The sequence below is a fragment of the Diprion similis genome, chromosome 1, assembly GCF_021155765.1.
Source record: "Diprion similis isolate iyDipSimi1 chromosome 1, iyDipSimi1.1, whole genome shotgun sequence".
Lineage (NCBI taxonomy): Eukaryota > Metazoa > Arthropoda > Insecta > Hymenoptera > Diprionidae > Diprion > Diprion similis.
In genome coordinates this window covers 2,529,555-2,545,782 of record NC_060105.1, presented here as the reverse complement: position 1 = coordinate 2,545,782, position 16,228 = coordinate 2,529,555, and the positions used below count along the sequence as shown (strand labels likewise).

The following is a 16,228-nucleotide window of genomic DNA, read 5'->3' as shown; positions in this document are numbered from 1 at the left end:
CTGTTTTTTTTTTCTTTTTTTTTTTTCGCCAATCAACTGCAGAACAATAAAAATTTCACCCTCTCGAAATTTGTTCGGCTCTGCGTTATTGCGAATTAGGTAACAACATTGTACGCGGAGTTGTTCGAAAACCCCGCCGTTTGTGCAAAAAAAAAATTAAAACGTGCGTAACGTCAAAAAAGCTTTCTCATTCCAACTCATCATTCTTATAAATCAAATCAAGATTATTACCGGAGGAATGTGCGAGTCACAGCTGTATCTCATCAATCAAATTACACATATTGCCCGTGTTGTTCGATTTCGAGAGTGCTAATCCAGCACTCTAGGTGCCGTTGCATGCATGGCCATAAACCATGGAATGCTACATCAGCACGAGCAACACTGACGCTGCACACTATACGGTTCCAAAGACTTTGAATTATCTCTGTCATCTCATCGCTCTACGAAAATTATACGCTGTTTGCACCAGGTTTGTGTCTGAAAAGACGATTTCCACCCTCGATATTCCCTCAAACCATATCACGGTGTTTATTGTCATGGCTTTGCGAGAACTTTGCCGATTGGACTGAACCTCGTTATCGTTGTCGAGCAGTTTAACGGTGACATTTCGTGTATTTTGGCAACTACGTTTCGTTGTAGTCAGTTTTTTTTTTTTTTTTTTTTTTTTTTTTTCGTTTTTGATGTTTTATTATGTTTGTCAGTTTTTTCGACATCGAAAGAACGATTTATTTTCCCAACGGGGCAATGCATGCGGCACAGCTCGCGAGTCAAACTAATTGGAGTTTTCGCATTACGTGACCTGTCGTGAAAAATAAAAATGGGTAGCTTCACGGGTGAATTGTAGCTTCGAAAATTACCACCCTGGTAGGTATTAGACAACATGCTGTTTATTTCATGGTGACAACTGTAATGTTATGAGAGAGAAAATGAAGATGATGAAAAAACTACGTGGTTCGAGATCAACCCAGGGGTGAAGAAATTGCTCTGAAAGAGATTTTTACTACACGGTTATTAACTATTCTCTCATTTTTCTCCACAATCTAAAAAAAAAAATATATATTTCTAGATAGAAAATGACGGTTTATATTGTAACTGTAAACAGGAAATCTAGTAAATACTTGTAACTATCGTTGATCACTGCTACTATATGTATATTTTTCTGTAACTGTTGCGAAAATTTGATTTTGGTACAACAATATAATAAACACACGTGATTTTGACCAGAAAATGTATTAAAAACAATTATAATCGAATGGCTGAATAATAGTTGTACTCGTAGCTCGTTTTCTTTTTAAGTTTTCTAGTAACTACGACAAGTGAAATTTTTCCTTTGCTTCGTTTTTTCTCCGGACATTTGCACCCAATTGGCAGTTTTATTCATGAAAATTTCGCGTAACCGGAAAGTTTCACGAATTACCGTCGGTCACGTTATAACTCCTTTCACATCTACTCGTTATACTTTATTCCACCTCACGAAACGTGGTGTAAATTATTCTAACGCACTTCCTTAGGGTCCTTATCATGCGAAGGATCGCAATGAAAGTCAAGCAGGCAACTTTGCGACGGCGTATAATGTTGGAATAATGCTTCAGGCCCTGAAAACCGTACCCATGATATTGTAATCGATGGTTCTGAGAAGCGGTGGACCGATCCGACGTCGATCTATCCCGAGACTTAATAACGCTTCGCTTTTTTCTCGAAGCAACAAGATAACGGCAACAAAAAAGAAGGGAAAAATATCCATCGAAACTCCATTAATCTCGTTCCCACAACGCGCGTTAAACTTTGACTTTCCTTTAAATTCTTTTCAAAAATCTTAAACAGATAAATAGATTAGAGCATAATTTCCACGCTCATACTAATGACCCGAGAACTTGTGTTTTTTTCTTCTTATAAAATAATTTTATAACTTGCCATTTATAATTCCGGCAGAAGTCCATCGCTCACGCATTAAATGGCGGAGAAATCGTTAAAGGGCGCGTTGGTAAAGAGCAATCGCGGTTTAAATTGTGACCAAACAAGTCTTGGAGAGATTGCTATTATGAGCTGCAGTTGAGGAAGTGATATTTCAACTTCTCATATTAGATTATCATGGCGGATTAGACGCTATAACGAGACTGGAAAGCGTCGAGGAATTTCCCGTATCGATTTTCGTTTATTCTTGACTTTTTTCATTTATCTGGGATTAGTAATAAATTCGAAAACTTATTTCTAATTTTTCATTGAACTTGGCACCCAGGCACAAGGAGCGAAAAAATCGTCAATCTTGAAGAAGTTTGAACGCGATATTCAATAAGTCGGATTTACGCGGTGCGATACGTTATTCTACTGATAAAATTCGAAGAAAACTGTTTGAAATTTTAACCATAAATCAGAAGGATGCGAGCCGAAGTTTTTCAGACTCCACACCTCCCGCTGCGTGACGGAAAATATCTCACTCTGATTTGGATAACTTCAATCTCCAGAGTAACCCGAATAAACCACATTTCAGTTTTTCTCCTTCAGAGGAAGCGAGCCTCTGTCTGATTAATCGACCCCACCGCATAAGCTGTTGAAGAAATTTATTTCCCCTTAAACCTGGACGCGGAAGAAAGAAACTGAGTGCAATTAATTCGTCGACGGGATCAGTGGCAGAAGCAGCCTCAGGGGTTAAAAGTTTTCGGTACAACCACCTGGTCGAAAAAGGCAACAAGGACGACACGGAAAAAAACTTGGGGAAGGGGCGGGAAATAATGCGAAGAGAAAATTCCCCTGGGATAATATAACGGGTTCATGGTAGAGACGATTCGCGTCTAGCAGGAAGACACACGTGCGAATTTGCAACCCCTCGGAGGTCGGTATATCCACATGGGCAGCGAGACGTGAATTCGGGGTGAAGTTATAAATTTTGCATCGCCCTGACGCACCCCATATATATATATATATATATATATATATATATGTTTCCCATTAAAAACGACCATTTTTTTCCCTCAAAATCCGCACCGCTGCGCCTGCCAATGAGTTCTATCGCCGAAAACACACGTCGATGGTTTTTTTTTCGAACGGTCGATGCACGTGGCTCGATTAAATATGTATAACCATATACGCCATACCGTTATCGTTACGATGGAACCTTATCAGAACATTATACATACAGGGTGGCCACACATCTGGAAAATCTGGAAACCTGGAATTGTCAGGGAATTTTTAATTTGGTCATGGAAAATATTGAAAATATCAGTTTTCATTGTGGGTTTTAAAAATGATTTTTTTAGATGGCAAATTTACTTTGTTTCGTCGAGAAAGAATAGGTTTCAAGTTCTGGTAAACCTGGAAATATTGTGGAATTTTTTTCCTGAAAATTTCTGGCCACTCTGTACAAAATCCTGGCTTAATACGAGCTGTTATAACGTGAGTTGAAAGTGGAAAAGCCTCGTGATTATAGGAAATTATCGCTCGTTGTTTGACTTTTTAATTTTTCTACAACACTTGCTTTGCTTAGCGATTCCGAAAACGGAGTAGAATTTGGAACGGAGTTTATGAATGATATTAAACTTTCGAAGACTCGAGAGATAGAATTTTCTTTTTCATATCAGTATTCCAAAATGCGGAAATTTGAAATGTAAAATAGTCTTGATGATCTTTCTACCCTTAAATTCATATACCTTACTTGTCTGTTTTTTTTGAAAATTCTATATTTCGAACCCACTATTATGTGTTTTACTTTTTTCATCCCCGATGAAAATTTGAACTGGAAAATTATTAACAACGTATTTTGAGCTCACCGAGGAATCAGGCCGAGAACAATTCGGGTGCGGAATTTTTTTTCAGAAGGGGAAATGCGGGGTTTATTGTTACTGTTCACAACCCTTTCATTTTTATTGCTACCCATTGATAACAGCATCCAAAAGCTGGGATTATTGCTTACTCGATATTAATAATGTCACTGTCTTCCGGTCGGAAACATCCTCGATTATCATCCCAACCTATATACGTAAGTACGTCACGTCGTGGCGGATAGATTGAAGCGAAGATGGATGGATCGATGGCAACTTTTCGGCAATATTTTTCCATTACGAAATAACATGGCGTGTTTGCCTTGGAATCTCATAGCTAGATATCCTCTACCACCATAGAAACGAAGAGAAATTTCTTGAAATGACGCAATCATAGTAAAAAAAATAAAATAAAAAACTTAAATCGAGCAAATATAATTGCAAATTCTTTAATCATTATCTTCATCTAGTTACTATCCTCAGTATAATTCACTAATAAAAGTGTAACATATATGCACTCAGTTAAGATTTTTGGTACCATAGTTAAGTATTTAACTAATTGGAAGAATATCATCAGCATTCGGTTTCTGGGTAATTATTTTTTCAATGTTACAATTGAAATTCTTACACCATGAAAAAAATTGCGATAAAATAAATTAGCGATAATTCTGTCAAATTGTGGATTAAGATTAACATATCCTTGGCAGGAAAGAAATTTCTTCGACACGTCACGTGGTGGACAAATGTGGCGAATGAAGAAAAGCGCTTCGTGACCCTTGCGTCAGAAGATTCGAAACTCGATACGTACGTCGCGAATCGATATGAGATCGTTTTACATTACCATAGAAGTCACAGGACTTCGTTATTGATGGTCGTTTCTTGAAAAAATAAAAGCCGTTTATTCTGCCGTTAATAAAATATGAATAATTTTCTTTCTTCTGGCCTTATGCCTACGATTTTCCACTTGTTTTCAATTGATGTATAATATTTTCGTAATCCTCAATATATTTTACTGTTGCAATCCAATATAGACGATTTGTTATAAGTCTTGTATTCTTTAATAACATTTCTTTTCATTCGTTGTTTTCCTTCGAATTTCCTTGAAAAATCCAACGAAATAGCTGACACAAATTTTTCAACTTACAATTTTTCCACAAAAAACGAGTTCGCAGTTCTCTGGATTAAATTGTGCAGCTAGTCGCACGTACCTACCGATGACCTACTGAGTTAATAACCCTAAGGACTAATCACTCTCGAGAAAATGACCACCTTTCACAAATTCAGACGTGTAAGATCTTGCCCAAGGAATCGCTTTAGCCGTTATAATTTCGTACACACACACACTTGATCGATGTGTGATATTTCGAGTACCGTTCCTGCGGTGTTCGACTTTGTTCCTATAAATTATTGGGCCCAGGGCCACATGGCTTATCTGCGTACGAAGGTATATGGACTTCGGATAAGCCTCATGATTGAATTCCATTACGTGACGTAGCTCCGTGTGCGCGGATATCCGGATAAAAATATTTGACACGCAAATCGATGACGCATCCGCGATATATTTTCGCGATTCATTCGATAAACCGAATCGATTAAATAATATCCCCGAAAACAATCGTAGAAACTGAAAAAAGGGTCGAAGTTTAGACTGACGAAGAAATTCGTCGGACGGAATGTGAGAGAGAATTTCGGTAGAAGGTTACAGTCGAAACTCTCGAAAACTCAACTCACGAATTCCGAAAATTGAGACTTCAAGAGTATGCCCAAAAGTAAAAAGCAGCTCGTACCTCCGAAACGCGCTTCTCAATTTCCTTTGAACTCTGTATTCATTCTGTTTTTGTTTTTATTTTGCCAAAAAAAGAAAAGAAAAATGTTCTCCCTCAAGTAAATTACACTCATCCAAATGAATTACGAAAAGTTTATCCTTCTCTCACTAATTGTAAGAGGGTCGTTATACGAAGCAAACTTGTATAAATATACAACCGAGCCTGCACCGAGTGTTCTTGATAGTGCAGAATTAAAGCTTCCCTTATTCCTTCCTTAGGAATAATACGAACGGCGAAGCGCACATCCGAGAAAATGATTTTTTAAACGCGGAACCTTGGCTCCGGATTGTGGCCGCGTCCGTAAACGCCGAGGAAAAAAAAACGCGTAAGTGGTCATTCGGCCTGCTTGACATTTCGCGATAATAAGGGAGCAGCGGTTCTCGCCAAAACTACTGATTCCCTCGCACCTAAAAAGGACAGGTTTCTATTTATAGAATGGGATGAAAAACCGAGAATTTCAACCCTCGTCATCCCTTGCTGACGCAATTTTGAAGAACGTAGAAAAATATGTCCCACTTGGGAAAGCACACATCGTCGATAACGCCTCGATCTAATAAAATAATATCCTATTAAGACTGGTCAGTTTACTCGTTGACTTAACATCCCCTGAACATTAAGGGAGGTGTGGAGTTAATTTTTCACCAATTTTCCACAAGCATAACGCGAAACTCTACATTGTTCAGCTCACCGAAATATAGCTACCATCCAACGAAAATAGCTTCCGTTATTTGAATTAAAGGGTTGGGCCAAAGTGTAAGCAATTACTTCGAAATGCTCGGGGGTTTTTCCTCCAGAGGCCTATCTTGGGGTTATGCAGGTCTTATCGAACGATAAGAGGAGCGTAACTACTAGGGTGTTTCAGAAAAAAATTATTTACGATTTTCCATTGTAGTACCTACCCCCTGAAAAGTTTTTTTTAGGTTGAAAGAAAGATTCTGTTAAAAGATTAGCCTTTTTTGTTATGTGGAAGATCGTTTTCCACTTCTTTTTACATTTTTTTGAACTTGTGTGGTATTTCAGTTATTATCTTTTTTCTGATGTTTATATTTAATCGATGCTTGGAATCATTAAAGACAACCAGAGTAGCTAACTGTTTCGAAAATTTCCTCAAATTTTATTTTCGCATATTTTCGCAGACTGGAGCTTCGGCAGAATGTGGATAAACACTTCAACAGTCCTTTCGTAAGCGACGCTTCGGTCGATGATGGGTTCTCCCTGCTTCCAGACACGAGACATTCCTTTCCCGATGAGTGTCCTGAGGGACGAAAGCGCGTCCTTAAACCCGGAAGAACCTCCGGAGAGAGAAGATTATCAGGCCTTTTATTTGTGAGCGGGAAAATGCCCGTGAAGTTGACTGGACGAGGTTCGTCAACCTCGTCCAAAGAAGGTGAAAAACTCGTCTAAGAAGCTGGGTGGCATGGTTCCTCTGATCCTGGAGGACGGCAGGTGGCTCTACCGATACCAGGAGACGGCAAGTCCAACGTCGTTCTCCCTCTCGGAGGAGGAGGTGGCCTCCTCGTCCTCGGGTCTCTTCGCTGGTGCGACGGGAACTCCGGTTCCCTCGGGGTACCGGAGCACTTGGGGGGCGCGCCGGGACCCCCTCTACATCGTGATCCCGGTGACGGTAATATACGCGGTGATATTCCTGACCGGCGTCGTCGGGAATGTTAGCACCTGCGTGGTTATAGCCAGGAACAAGTCCATGCACACGGCTACAAACTACTACCTCTTCAGCTTGGCGGTGTCAGACTTGCTGCTCTTGGTCTCCGGACTTCCGCCGGAGATGTATTACATCTGGTCCCACTTCCCGTACGTCTTCGGCGAGGTCTTCTGCGTCATTCAGGGATTTGCTGCCGAGACTTCGGCCAACGCGACGGTGCTGACGATAACGGCGTTCACCGTCGAACGTTACGTGGCCATTTGTCACCCCTTCCTCTCGCACACGATGTCCAAGTTGACCAGGGCGATCAAGTTCGTTGTTGCTATTTGGCTCGTCGCTCTCTGCCTCGCTGTGCCGCAGGCCATGTCCGTTGGCATCGTTTATGAGACCTTCGACGACGGCAGGATTCCGTACGAGGATCACTACGTCTGCCTTGTTAAGCGAGTCGTCATTCCTCACGCCTTCGAGATCTCCACCTTCGTATTCTTCGTCGCTCCCATGACTCTTATCACTGTTTTGTACGTGCTTATTGGACTCCAGCTTCGACGGTCCAGCGTTATCGCGAGAGGTGGGGCAGCCGGAAGCAGCGTTTCTCTCAAGGCCAGGGGGATGTTTAAACGAAAGGAACGACCCTCTACAGAAGTCGTCGCTGTTATGCTGCCCGAGACTTGTCCGGCACAGGGAAACGATCCGAGTCTTAACGATGATGGGAGGAAGAATTACTCGAAGAATGTTCAGAACAAGGCGACGAGGCATGTCGTCAAAATGCTCGGTGAGTTTCGACTTTGTTCATTCATCTTGTAATTAAAAGGCATGTTTTATTAATGGAGACTCGTTGAGGAGGTTGGAGAACAAAAAAATTAGGTCTTTCATAATTTTATTACTGTAGATAGTCGCACGTTGAATATTTTAGTATCACTTATCAAATTATTATTCTATTGCTAAGTTCTACAAAAATAGAAGAATAATGAATTTACTGAGATAACTTTAGATATTGATGCTTAATTGTTTACTTAAAAATTGTTTAAAAACTAGCAGATTCTTTCGATTCCACTCTACAATAGCTCCTACAAATACTTAACGATATCAGGGTAATAAAAAATCAAGCGTTTTAGTCATTTTGCAATAAAAACTCTTTAGAATTGAACGAACAACAAATAAGCAAACAAATCGAATAAATCCAATGTATTTTCAAACTCCATTTTGAAGCGATTTGAAATGAATCATCGATATCAGTTTCTTTTTTACATAAAATACTAAAATATTTTCTTCATCTGTATTTTTTAACAGATATATAACAGATCTGATAATATTCATTGTTCGACTATCTCGTAATAAAATTAATACGCAATATTCATTTTTGGCTTACGAACCGCAGCCAACTAACTCGATCAGCTTTTTTTCCCTTCGTCGTATATTTCCCCCAGGACTTTTTTTTATCTACATTCACGTCTGATGCATCGTTATGAGCCGCCCTTATTTGAGGGCATGAAAATGAGCAAAGAAAAAGTGAGTCGAGGAAGGCTTTATACGATCTTAAAATTCGTGGCCGCTGTTTCTGCCCAAGTTTTACGACTTCGGAACTAGTTTCCAGCGGTTTCGGGCACCGAAATATATACGTTCTACACGTCTCAGACTTAAGTAACCCTCCCTCGGTGTCAAAGTGCTACTTTGTCGCTGGTCCATGCACACATTCAGCTAATACGGGATGCTGTTCGTCAGAACCTGCATGCGAGGTTGAAATATATCGTTGTAACATTCGCTGCAAGCTGGTGATTTGCGGAGTGAAAAACTAGAACGTTGGAGTCATTTTTCACGGTATTTTATAGTTACGAATTTATCTGCTGCACAGGCGGAACGATGCCGAGTCCTGGAAAAAAATCGATCAGTCTTTTTTTCGTACCTGTACATATGGGGTATTCTACGCCAACTCGACCAGTCTTCACTTTTTTTTTTTTTGTAATATTCTACTCGGTAAAAAACGTGACCTGAATTTTTTTTTAAATTTTATTTTTTATCAAACCGTTTATTTTTTATAAATATTTGAAGTCGATTGCGAATGCTCGTTTTTTTAAATCTGAAAAAAACTTTCTTTAACGATGCACTTTGAAAGTCATTTGAAAATTGTGAAATAACGATTTTTCCCTGATATTTTTTTCTCCGTTTCATTTTTTTTTTTTTTTTCCTTTTTGCGAACTAACTGCAAAAGTTACTCCGCGACATTCTGCTCCGGCAAGAAAGGGCGTTATTCTCGACTTTATGTTTCGCGGCTTCGTAATCGACGGCTCTGCAGGTTCGTACCTATTCCTTTAGTTCTGGCCTTACGGCTGCAGACGGCAAATCGTCGCCAACGATCATTAAACTTAAGTGCCTCGCTTCGCCAGGGATTGACGCGATAAATTACGACGCGCGAATCTATACGTGTGTTACATTAACGAACCCCTGCTACGTGCTTATGCACGTGTATGCCGAATATGGAGGGTGAAGTTGCAGAATTTTTATAAATAATCGTGGAACCACGAGGAAAGAGAAAATTTGTAAATCTATTCACCATTTTTACAGGCTCAAAGTATCGCCAAAGAATTTATCCTCGTTAATGGTATAATAATTTGAAAAATTTGTGAAGACAATTTTCTCAACCTGCAACAAAGCTTGCGGAAAAAATTAGCATCTTGTAACGTTAAAATTTCAACTTTTCGACTGATTTAAAAATTACACATCCGTCTGTCTATTTGTCGGGAATTAATTATTGGATTTAAGAGCAAAGCCTCGCTCAACAGTCGACTAGATCACCGGCTAACTACGAACGAATTAATTGCTGGTTACTGTTTAATGTCATTGATAGTCTGTAATCCGAAGTAATGAACCCCTGCCTCGAATAGATACGAGCCCAATACACCTTAACCGTTATCACGCCATTAATTTCGGCTACAGAAATTCCGAACCAAAGGTCAGCGCTTAAGCCGATAACGTTAGAGAATCGCGTTAAATACGAGGAAAATTTTCTGTGACGTGGGTATAATTAGTTAGGATTTTCCACCGAAATTCGTTTTCTCTTCTTTTTCTTTATGGATTTAAACGAACTGCGTTTGCAGAATCTAACTTTATATATTTGTGGTGGTGAAAGTAATTTAAAAAAAAATCTTATAAGTCGGTGTAAGATTTGGAAGTTAGAGGAAATAAAGTATCATAGAAAAAGACCTCCTTTCTTCTCTCAATCTTCGTTTTACTTCCGTTCTTTGGATTACATCTGTAATAGCTCGTGTAATATAAAGTCGAGTAGAAGCGGACACCCGGGAACTGACATTTTTGTTATCTTTTTCGTGTTATTTTCCTTTTCTCTTTTATTTTTTCTTCTTTATTTTTTACTGTGTTGCCAATCTTTTCGGCAGGAAATAAGAAAAGTAAATTAGGAAAGATTATCTCGGTATCTCGTCAGCGTCGACCTGACGTGAGATAATCTTATTCAAATGTACGTGCGAATGTTTTTAACTCGACGGTATATCTATACAAGCTGAGTGTGATTTCAAATTTCCATTTCGCTTTTTATATTCTAATTGTATTGGTTTGTGTTCTTAAAAACTCATATTTTATTTAAAATTAATAAAATCCGTTAAATAATATGCAAATGAAATTTTTACCCCTTTTTTATTTCAGGCACGTCTGTTAAATTTTTTAAATCACACTCGCATTCATACGTTATTATTTATTCATTCAGCAGTAAAATTAAAATCAAGTTTTAAATATGTATAAATAAAATCAGGGTGTAACAGTTATTGGATAAAAGTGTATAAATTTGATAGTTGAAACTTAGCTTTTACAAACATGTATGTTAATTATTTCTGCTTTTGTTCTTCCTCGGCTTACAGAATTCATCTTTCTACTTTCTATTAAAGATTAATTATTTTAAATCCCTACAGAGTTCGTAGATTTTTATTATAACCACAGAATACGTTGTTAAAACGTTCTAATGATATTAAATACTTATTACCGTAAATTACCGTGAGAAAAAAATCAAAATTAATTTAACAAAATACTCAATAAAGACGGTTGAAGGGCGATCAAGCTAAGCTCGTAAAGCGAGTATCGTAAACGTTGCGTGATGAAAGCCTCGTGATAGACAGTTTAGTGAAAATTAATCACGACAGACTGTAAGCTTCGCCCTTTCAATCTGTCTTAGCAAAAACCTTTTGTTTTTAACGATCGCATGTTTGCAATCGCGTGGTAGAATTTCGTCGGGTAAAAATTGTCAGCTTATTTATTCTACGCAAAATTAAATATTACCGCAAGGATACGACTCGTAGAGTTTCTTTTCTCGACGATGAGAATTAGGCTACCTCAAAGCATTTGCCAAGCTGCAGGTGTATATTGTTTCGCTCTTGTAATTATACAGCTTAGGGAACAAATTTTAGGTAATTTTGACTTTTGTGCACCCTCCTGATGCAGAGGGTCCATCTGACGTAATTTTAAAGGGTGCTTCTCGCTCGCTTAGGTGACGAGGGTTCTTGCGAAGGTGACAGCAGGTCTTACGCTCTTGTATTAGGTACCTGGCAAAAGTGAGAAGATATGTAAGCTGTTTTCCCTTTATTCAGGGGGCATGGAACCAGCCGTGCAGGCACCGGAATACCAAAGCAGAATACAGCCGCGGGTAATCCAAGCTGCTGCAGGTGGAGCTACGGCGTTGAATAAATGCGGAAAATTTATTCCTTGAAATTTATATATGCAGGAGCGGAGAGAAATTTACAGTGAAGAAATGTTCAGGTTTATACGTATTTTTTGCAGGAGAAGGGCTGGCGAAAAATATTTTTCTACTGCAATTTTCATACTCCGTTTCCGCAATTTTATTCTTTACGCCTGATTTTCAATTTTCGAAATCAATTGACGCCGAATTCTTTAAAGTGAATTTTCTTACCGACCTTCTTTGAACTAGTTTTCTCCTTTCCTACGATCTTCTTTACCGACTTCCTTGAACTAGTGCTGAGTATTAAACAAGGACCTTTCCCCGTCTGTGCAGGCTAATTGTTAAGCGAAATTCAAGTCACATTAACGCGGGATGAAAGCTGCTCGTGGACGCTTGAATTTGGGTCTAAGAAACAGCACAATATGCCCTGTCAGAAATTGTCGCAACATTGGTGCATTGCGCAAAGTGTATTCGGGCTGAATACTCGGTATGTATACCGAAGTAATTCCTTGAGTCAACGGTACGAATTCCAACCCTTTGCGCAGGGCGTGCCACGTGCAAATTTAATTTTAGCCATCCTGCAACGTCGAAACGAGAACAGAATAATCCCAAACTTCATAAAATTGCTCGTTGAAAAGAAAGGGTGAATATTTTCCACCCCTACGAGTGGCTGGGAAAACAGACATTTCATAAAACGAAAATGCTCGGTTTCAATAAAAATTTCTAAGCACGGAGGGTCCATCAGGAGTTACGAAGCACGTGAAAATCGCTGGCTCTAGCTATCGCAAAATCTATCTTCCCGAATGGGTTTTAGGCCTTGATAACGGGCCCGTTTCTTTGCCTCACAAATCACCGACGGAGACTCCCCTGCCGAATTCAAATCGGCGAAAGATCCATCGTTCCATTTGTCAGCCACAGGCGCTTCCCGCGATTTATTGCACGCACAGCCAACTACTTTATCATTCCGATTTTCTATTTCCAGTCGCTGTTGTCGTGGCGTTCTTTATCTGCTGGGCCCCCTTCCACGCTCAGCGATTGCTCGCCGTTTACGGCACCAACCACGCCCCCCACATGGTCGCGGTTTTCAACGTCCTCACCTACGTTTCCGGGGTGCTCTACTACCTCTCGACGACCATCAACCCCCTGCTCTACCACATCATGTCCAACAAGTTCCGCGAGGCTTTCAAGGTAATTTCAATTCAAGTCGATACTCTAGTGGTAAGATACTCCTTACCCGTAGCGGTCGGTCAAAGCGGTGCCCCGAATACCGACACTGACCGATTGTAAAACTGGAATCTGCTCTACCGTTTACGAGGGCTGGAAATCTCTCCTTTACTGACTTCCGGAGTGCTGGGATCCTGCAGACAAGCATTGATTAAATGTCACCGGCTTTTCCGATGCAATTTGTTACCGTGATTCCGCCCCTTAGTCGTCTAAACTTCAGCGCAACGGTCGGTCAAAGCGGCATCCCGAATCCGCCAATCTGAACAAGGGTAAAACCAGAATCTGCCGTACCGGTTGCAAGGGCTGGAATATCTTCCCTTACCGACTTACGGACTGTCGGTAAACTGCGGCTGACCCTTGATCAGAGGTCAGCGTATTTCCCGACGCAATTTGTTACCGCGATTGTATCCTTTTGTCGTCCAGATTTCAAACAAGAAGCTATCGGGCCAACGAACAAACTGTACCGCGAACAGCTCGTCGAGGGTGGAAAATTGCCAATTATGGAAAGTTTGCAGTGTATCAAAGGTCGGGGTTTCCCCATAACGCCAAACTTTTAATTGATCATTCCTGATCAGTCGGGTGTATAATTACACAGTCACGAGTTTTCCCCTTTCAAAATTCGTGAAATTTGGTCGCCGTACAATAATCACTTGCTAGCGTGCCCTACCGGGCTCCAAGTTGCATCAAAGTTCCGTTTAGTCGCTTATACCGAAAGTACAAAATCTTTCCACGATAACGAGGGTAAAACGTTGTCAAGTCTTCGTATATGAACAATATACATTCGCTTGGATCAAGCTGTGCGAAAAGATTGTCACCTTGTATGCTGACTCGGAATATTTGACGGATAATTTTTTATCTCTTCCCAAAACATTGTTTTCGGATTTTCCTGAGACATGCGTACCGTGATAATGATTTAAATACGGGTATTCGGTTTTGTGTTTTTTTTTGTTTTTCTCTTTTGAGGGGATAGAAAAACAGAATTTGATGACTTTTACTCGATGTACGAAGTTTGTTTCGCTTGTACAAAACTGTCACGGTTTTATGTAAACTTTCATCTACCCAAATAAAAATTCCCACCATTTTAGAGACCCAAATGGAATTTGTGTACACGAGGGTTCAAAGATCGCGAGTTTTTCATATCACATATCTGTTGAAAAAAGGTTCAAGTCGTGTTTACTCACGTTCCCTCCACACGAACGTGAATCCAGGATTTTCTCATTTTCAGAAGAACAAGCGAGGCCCAGCCTCCGTTGCAGCAGACATCTGTTCCGCAAAGTAAAAGCAGAATACCTACCTACGTACCCATCAAATCCTCCCAAAAAATCCCCCGGGATTAACGCTCCAAAAGGTGGATGAAGTAAAACTCCCTCCTTCTCATTTATGTTGGGACAGGACACGCTCGCCCGATGCTGCGGCCGAGGGCGACTCGCCCGGCGAAGAACGGGGGGCGGCGGCGGCGGGGGCGCCTCAGGAGGCGTAGGTAGGTGCTACTCGATCCTGTCGGGACGATTCTCACAGAACAACAGCACGAGCAACGGAAGTGGCGTCCTGGAGGACGACAGAGCCTCCCTTGGCGGTGGTCCCCGGTTCCTGCAGGACTGCACGGAGGTGACAAGCCTGCGAGAGTTTCGACGACCTTTGGTGGTGTCGTTCCGTCGACGGCAGGCCGCGACCGCGGCGAAACCGGAAGCTCCAAAGCTGGAGAACGAGCTGCAGGAAGCGCTGGCTGACCTGGCAGATGACGCGGGGAAAATGTCTCGGTCGAGGAGGTCCTACCTGGACACTACGACGCGGGTTCTTTCCGCCACCTCCTCATCGGCAATCGGGAATAACGGTATGCATTTCCGTCTGATTTCCAGAGGGTCGACTGCTGCAGGAAACGACGACGAGGTCCTCGACGCCTCCAGGGAGACGGTTGTTCTCTTGGAATCGTACCGGACACCCGAGGGAACTGGCAACGACGAGGACGACGACGACGATGATGATGACGTCGATACTGGTGAAAAGGAAACCTCCGATCGTGATCGAGAAGAGGTCAGAACTCCGGCGACGATCACTTCCGGAACTTTGGTGGGGCGGGGGGTCGGTTATGCAGATAACTTTGCCAAAGTTGAGGACATTGAGATATTCCACGAGCACCGATTCGTCATGCGGGATCTCAAGAGGCATAATTCAGCCAGGATATCCGATCCTTCCGGCTTTTCCCGCGGTCAAGCCCTACGTCAGACGAACTTTGATTCAGAACGGTTCTTAGAACTCTCTACTTCAGGCCTCGAGGGCTGATTGTTAATGGGTATAATACCGAGGGTCACCCTCGGCTTGCTATTATTATTACACTAGGTCATCCGCTTGTTTTTTGTTGCACTTGCTATATGGCTGGATACAATTTGACCGGATTAATTGACGGAGGACGAAGACCCCCTTCGGGGACTGAAAAAGTTTTTCAAGGTATGAACACGATCCGTTAACTGAAAATCTGCGACCCATTATACGAGGGGAAAATTCCAAGAGGGGAAAAGAATGTAAACGCATCGGTATCTTGAAAATCAAGGAAATAGTGTGATGATCCTTGGAATCTGTAGAAGGTAAATTTCTGAACGTATAGATACAAAAACAGAGTTGCCACAATGGCGAGATTAAATTGCGTAGTAGGCATAAAATGAAAATAAAATAAGTTCATAGAGAATATATATGTAGGTAGGGAGGGGGGGGGGGGGGGTGGAGGCAAGGTGGGCACCTTAAAGTTTTTGATATCTCAAAAAAAATTTGGGGGCAAGTAGATCCCCTGAAATTTTTTAAATAACAAGAGATAATATTAACCACCTGAACTTTTTATTAAATATGAATTATTCGAAAATCATTTACTCGAGTAATCGCACAGCTCATAACGCAAAATGTTTCAAGTTGTGCTTTACTCTCAACTGGTCAAAGTGAAATAATTTTCTGAACTTGATGATTATGATTATTTTTGTCACGAGAAAGCTAGATAATAATTAAACATAATTGTTTATATGAAAACTAAAAAATTTTATTCTGATTTTAGGCATTATTTACTTAAGGGTCCCACTTTGCCCCACCA

The 16,228-nt window shown here is 40.8% G+C and overlaps 2 protein-coding genes across 2 annotated transcripts; both read left to right on the top strand.

Annotated features, from left to right (window-relative positions):
* Nucleotides 1-5,628: 5,628 nt before the first annotated feature.
* LOC124408999 lies at nucleotides 5,629-6,988 on the top strand. Its single transcript, XM_046886389.1, has 4 exons — nucleotides 5,629-5,642; nucleotides 5,803-5,909; nucleotides 6,605-6,623; nucleotides 6,721-6,988. Exons 1-4 carry the CDS (start codon nucleotides 5,629-5,631, stop codon nucleotides 6,986-6,988), a joined length of 408 nt encoding a protein of 135 aa, XP_046742345.1.
* Nucleotides 6,989-7,001: 13 nt separating this feature from the next.
* Nucleotides 7,002-15,533, top strand: LOC124406218 (neurotensin receptor type 1-like). The gene is made up of 3 exons (XM_046881577.1): nucleotides 7,002-8,016; nucleotides 12,908-13,113; nucleotides 14,542-15,533. Exons 1-3 carry the CDS (start codon nucleotides 7,002-7,004, stop codon nucleotides 15,430-15,432), a joined length of 2,112 nt encoding a protein of 703 aa, XP_046737533.1. The 3' UTR covers nucleotides 15,433-15,533.
* Nucleotides 15,534-16,228: the final 695 nt, after the last annotated feature.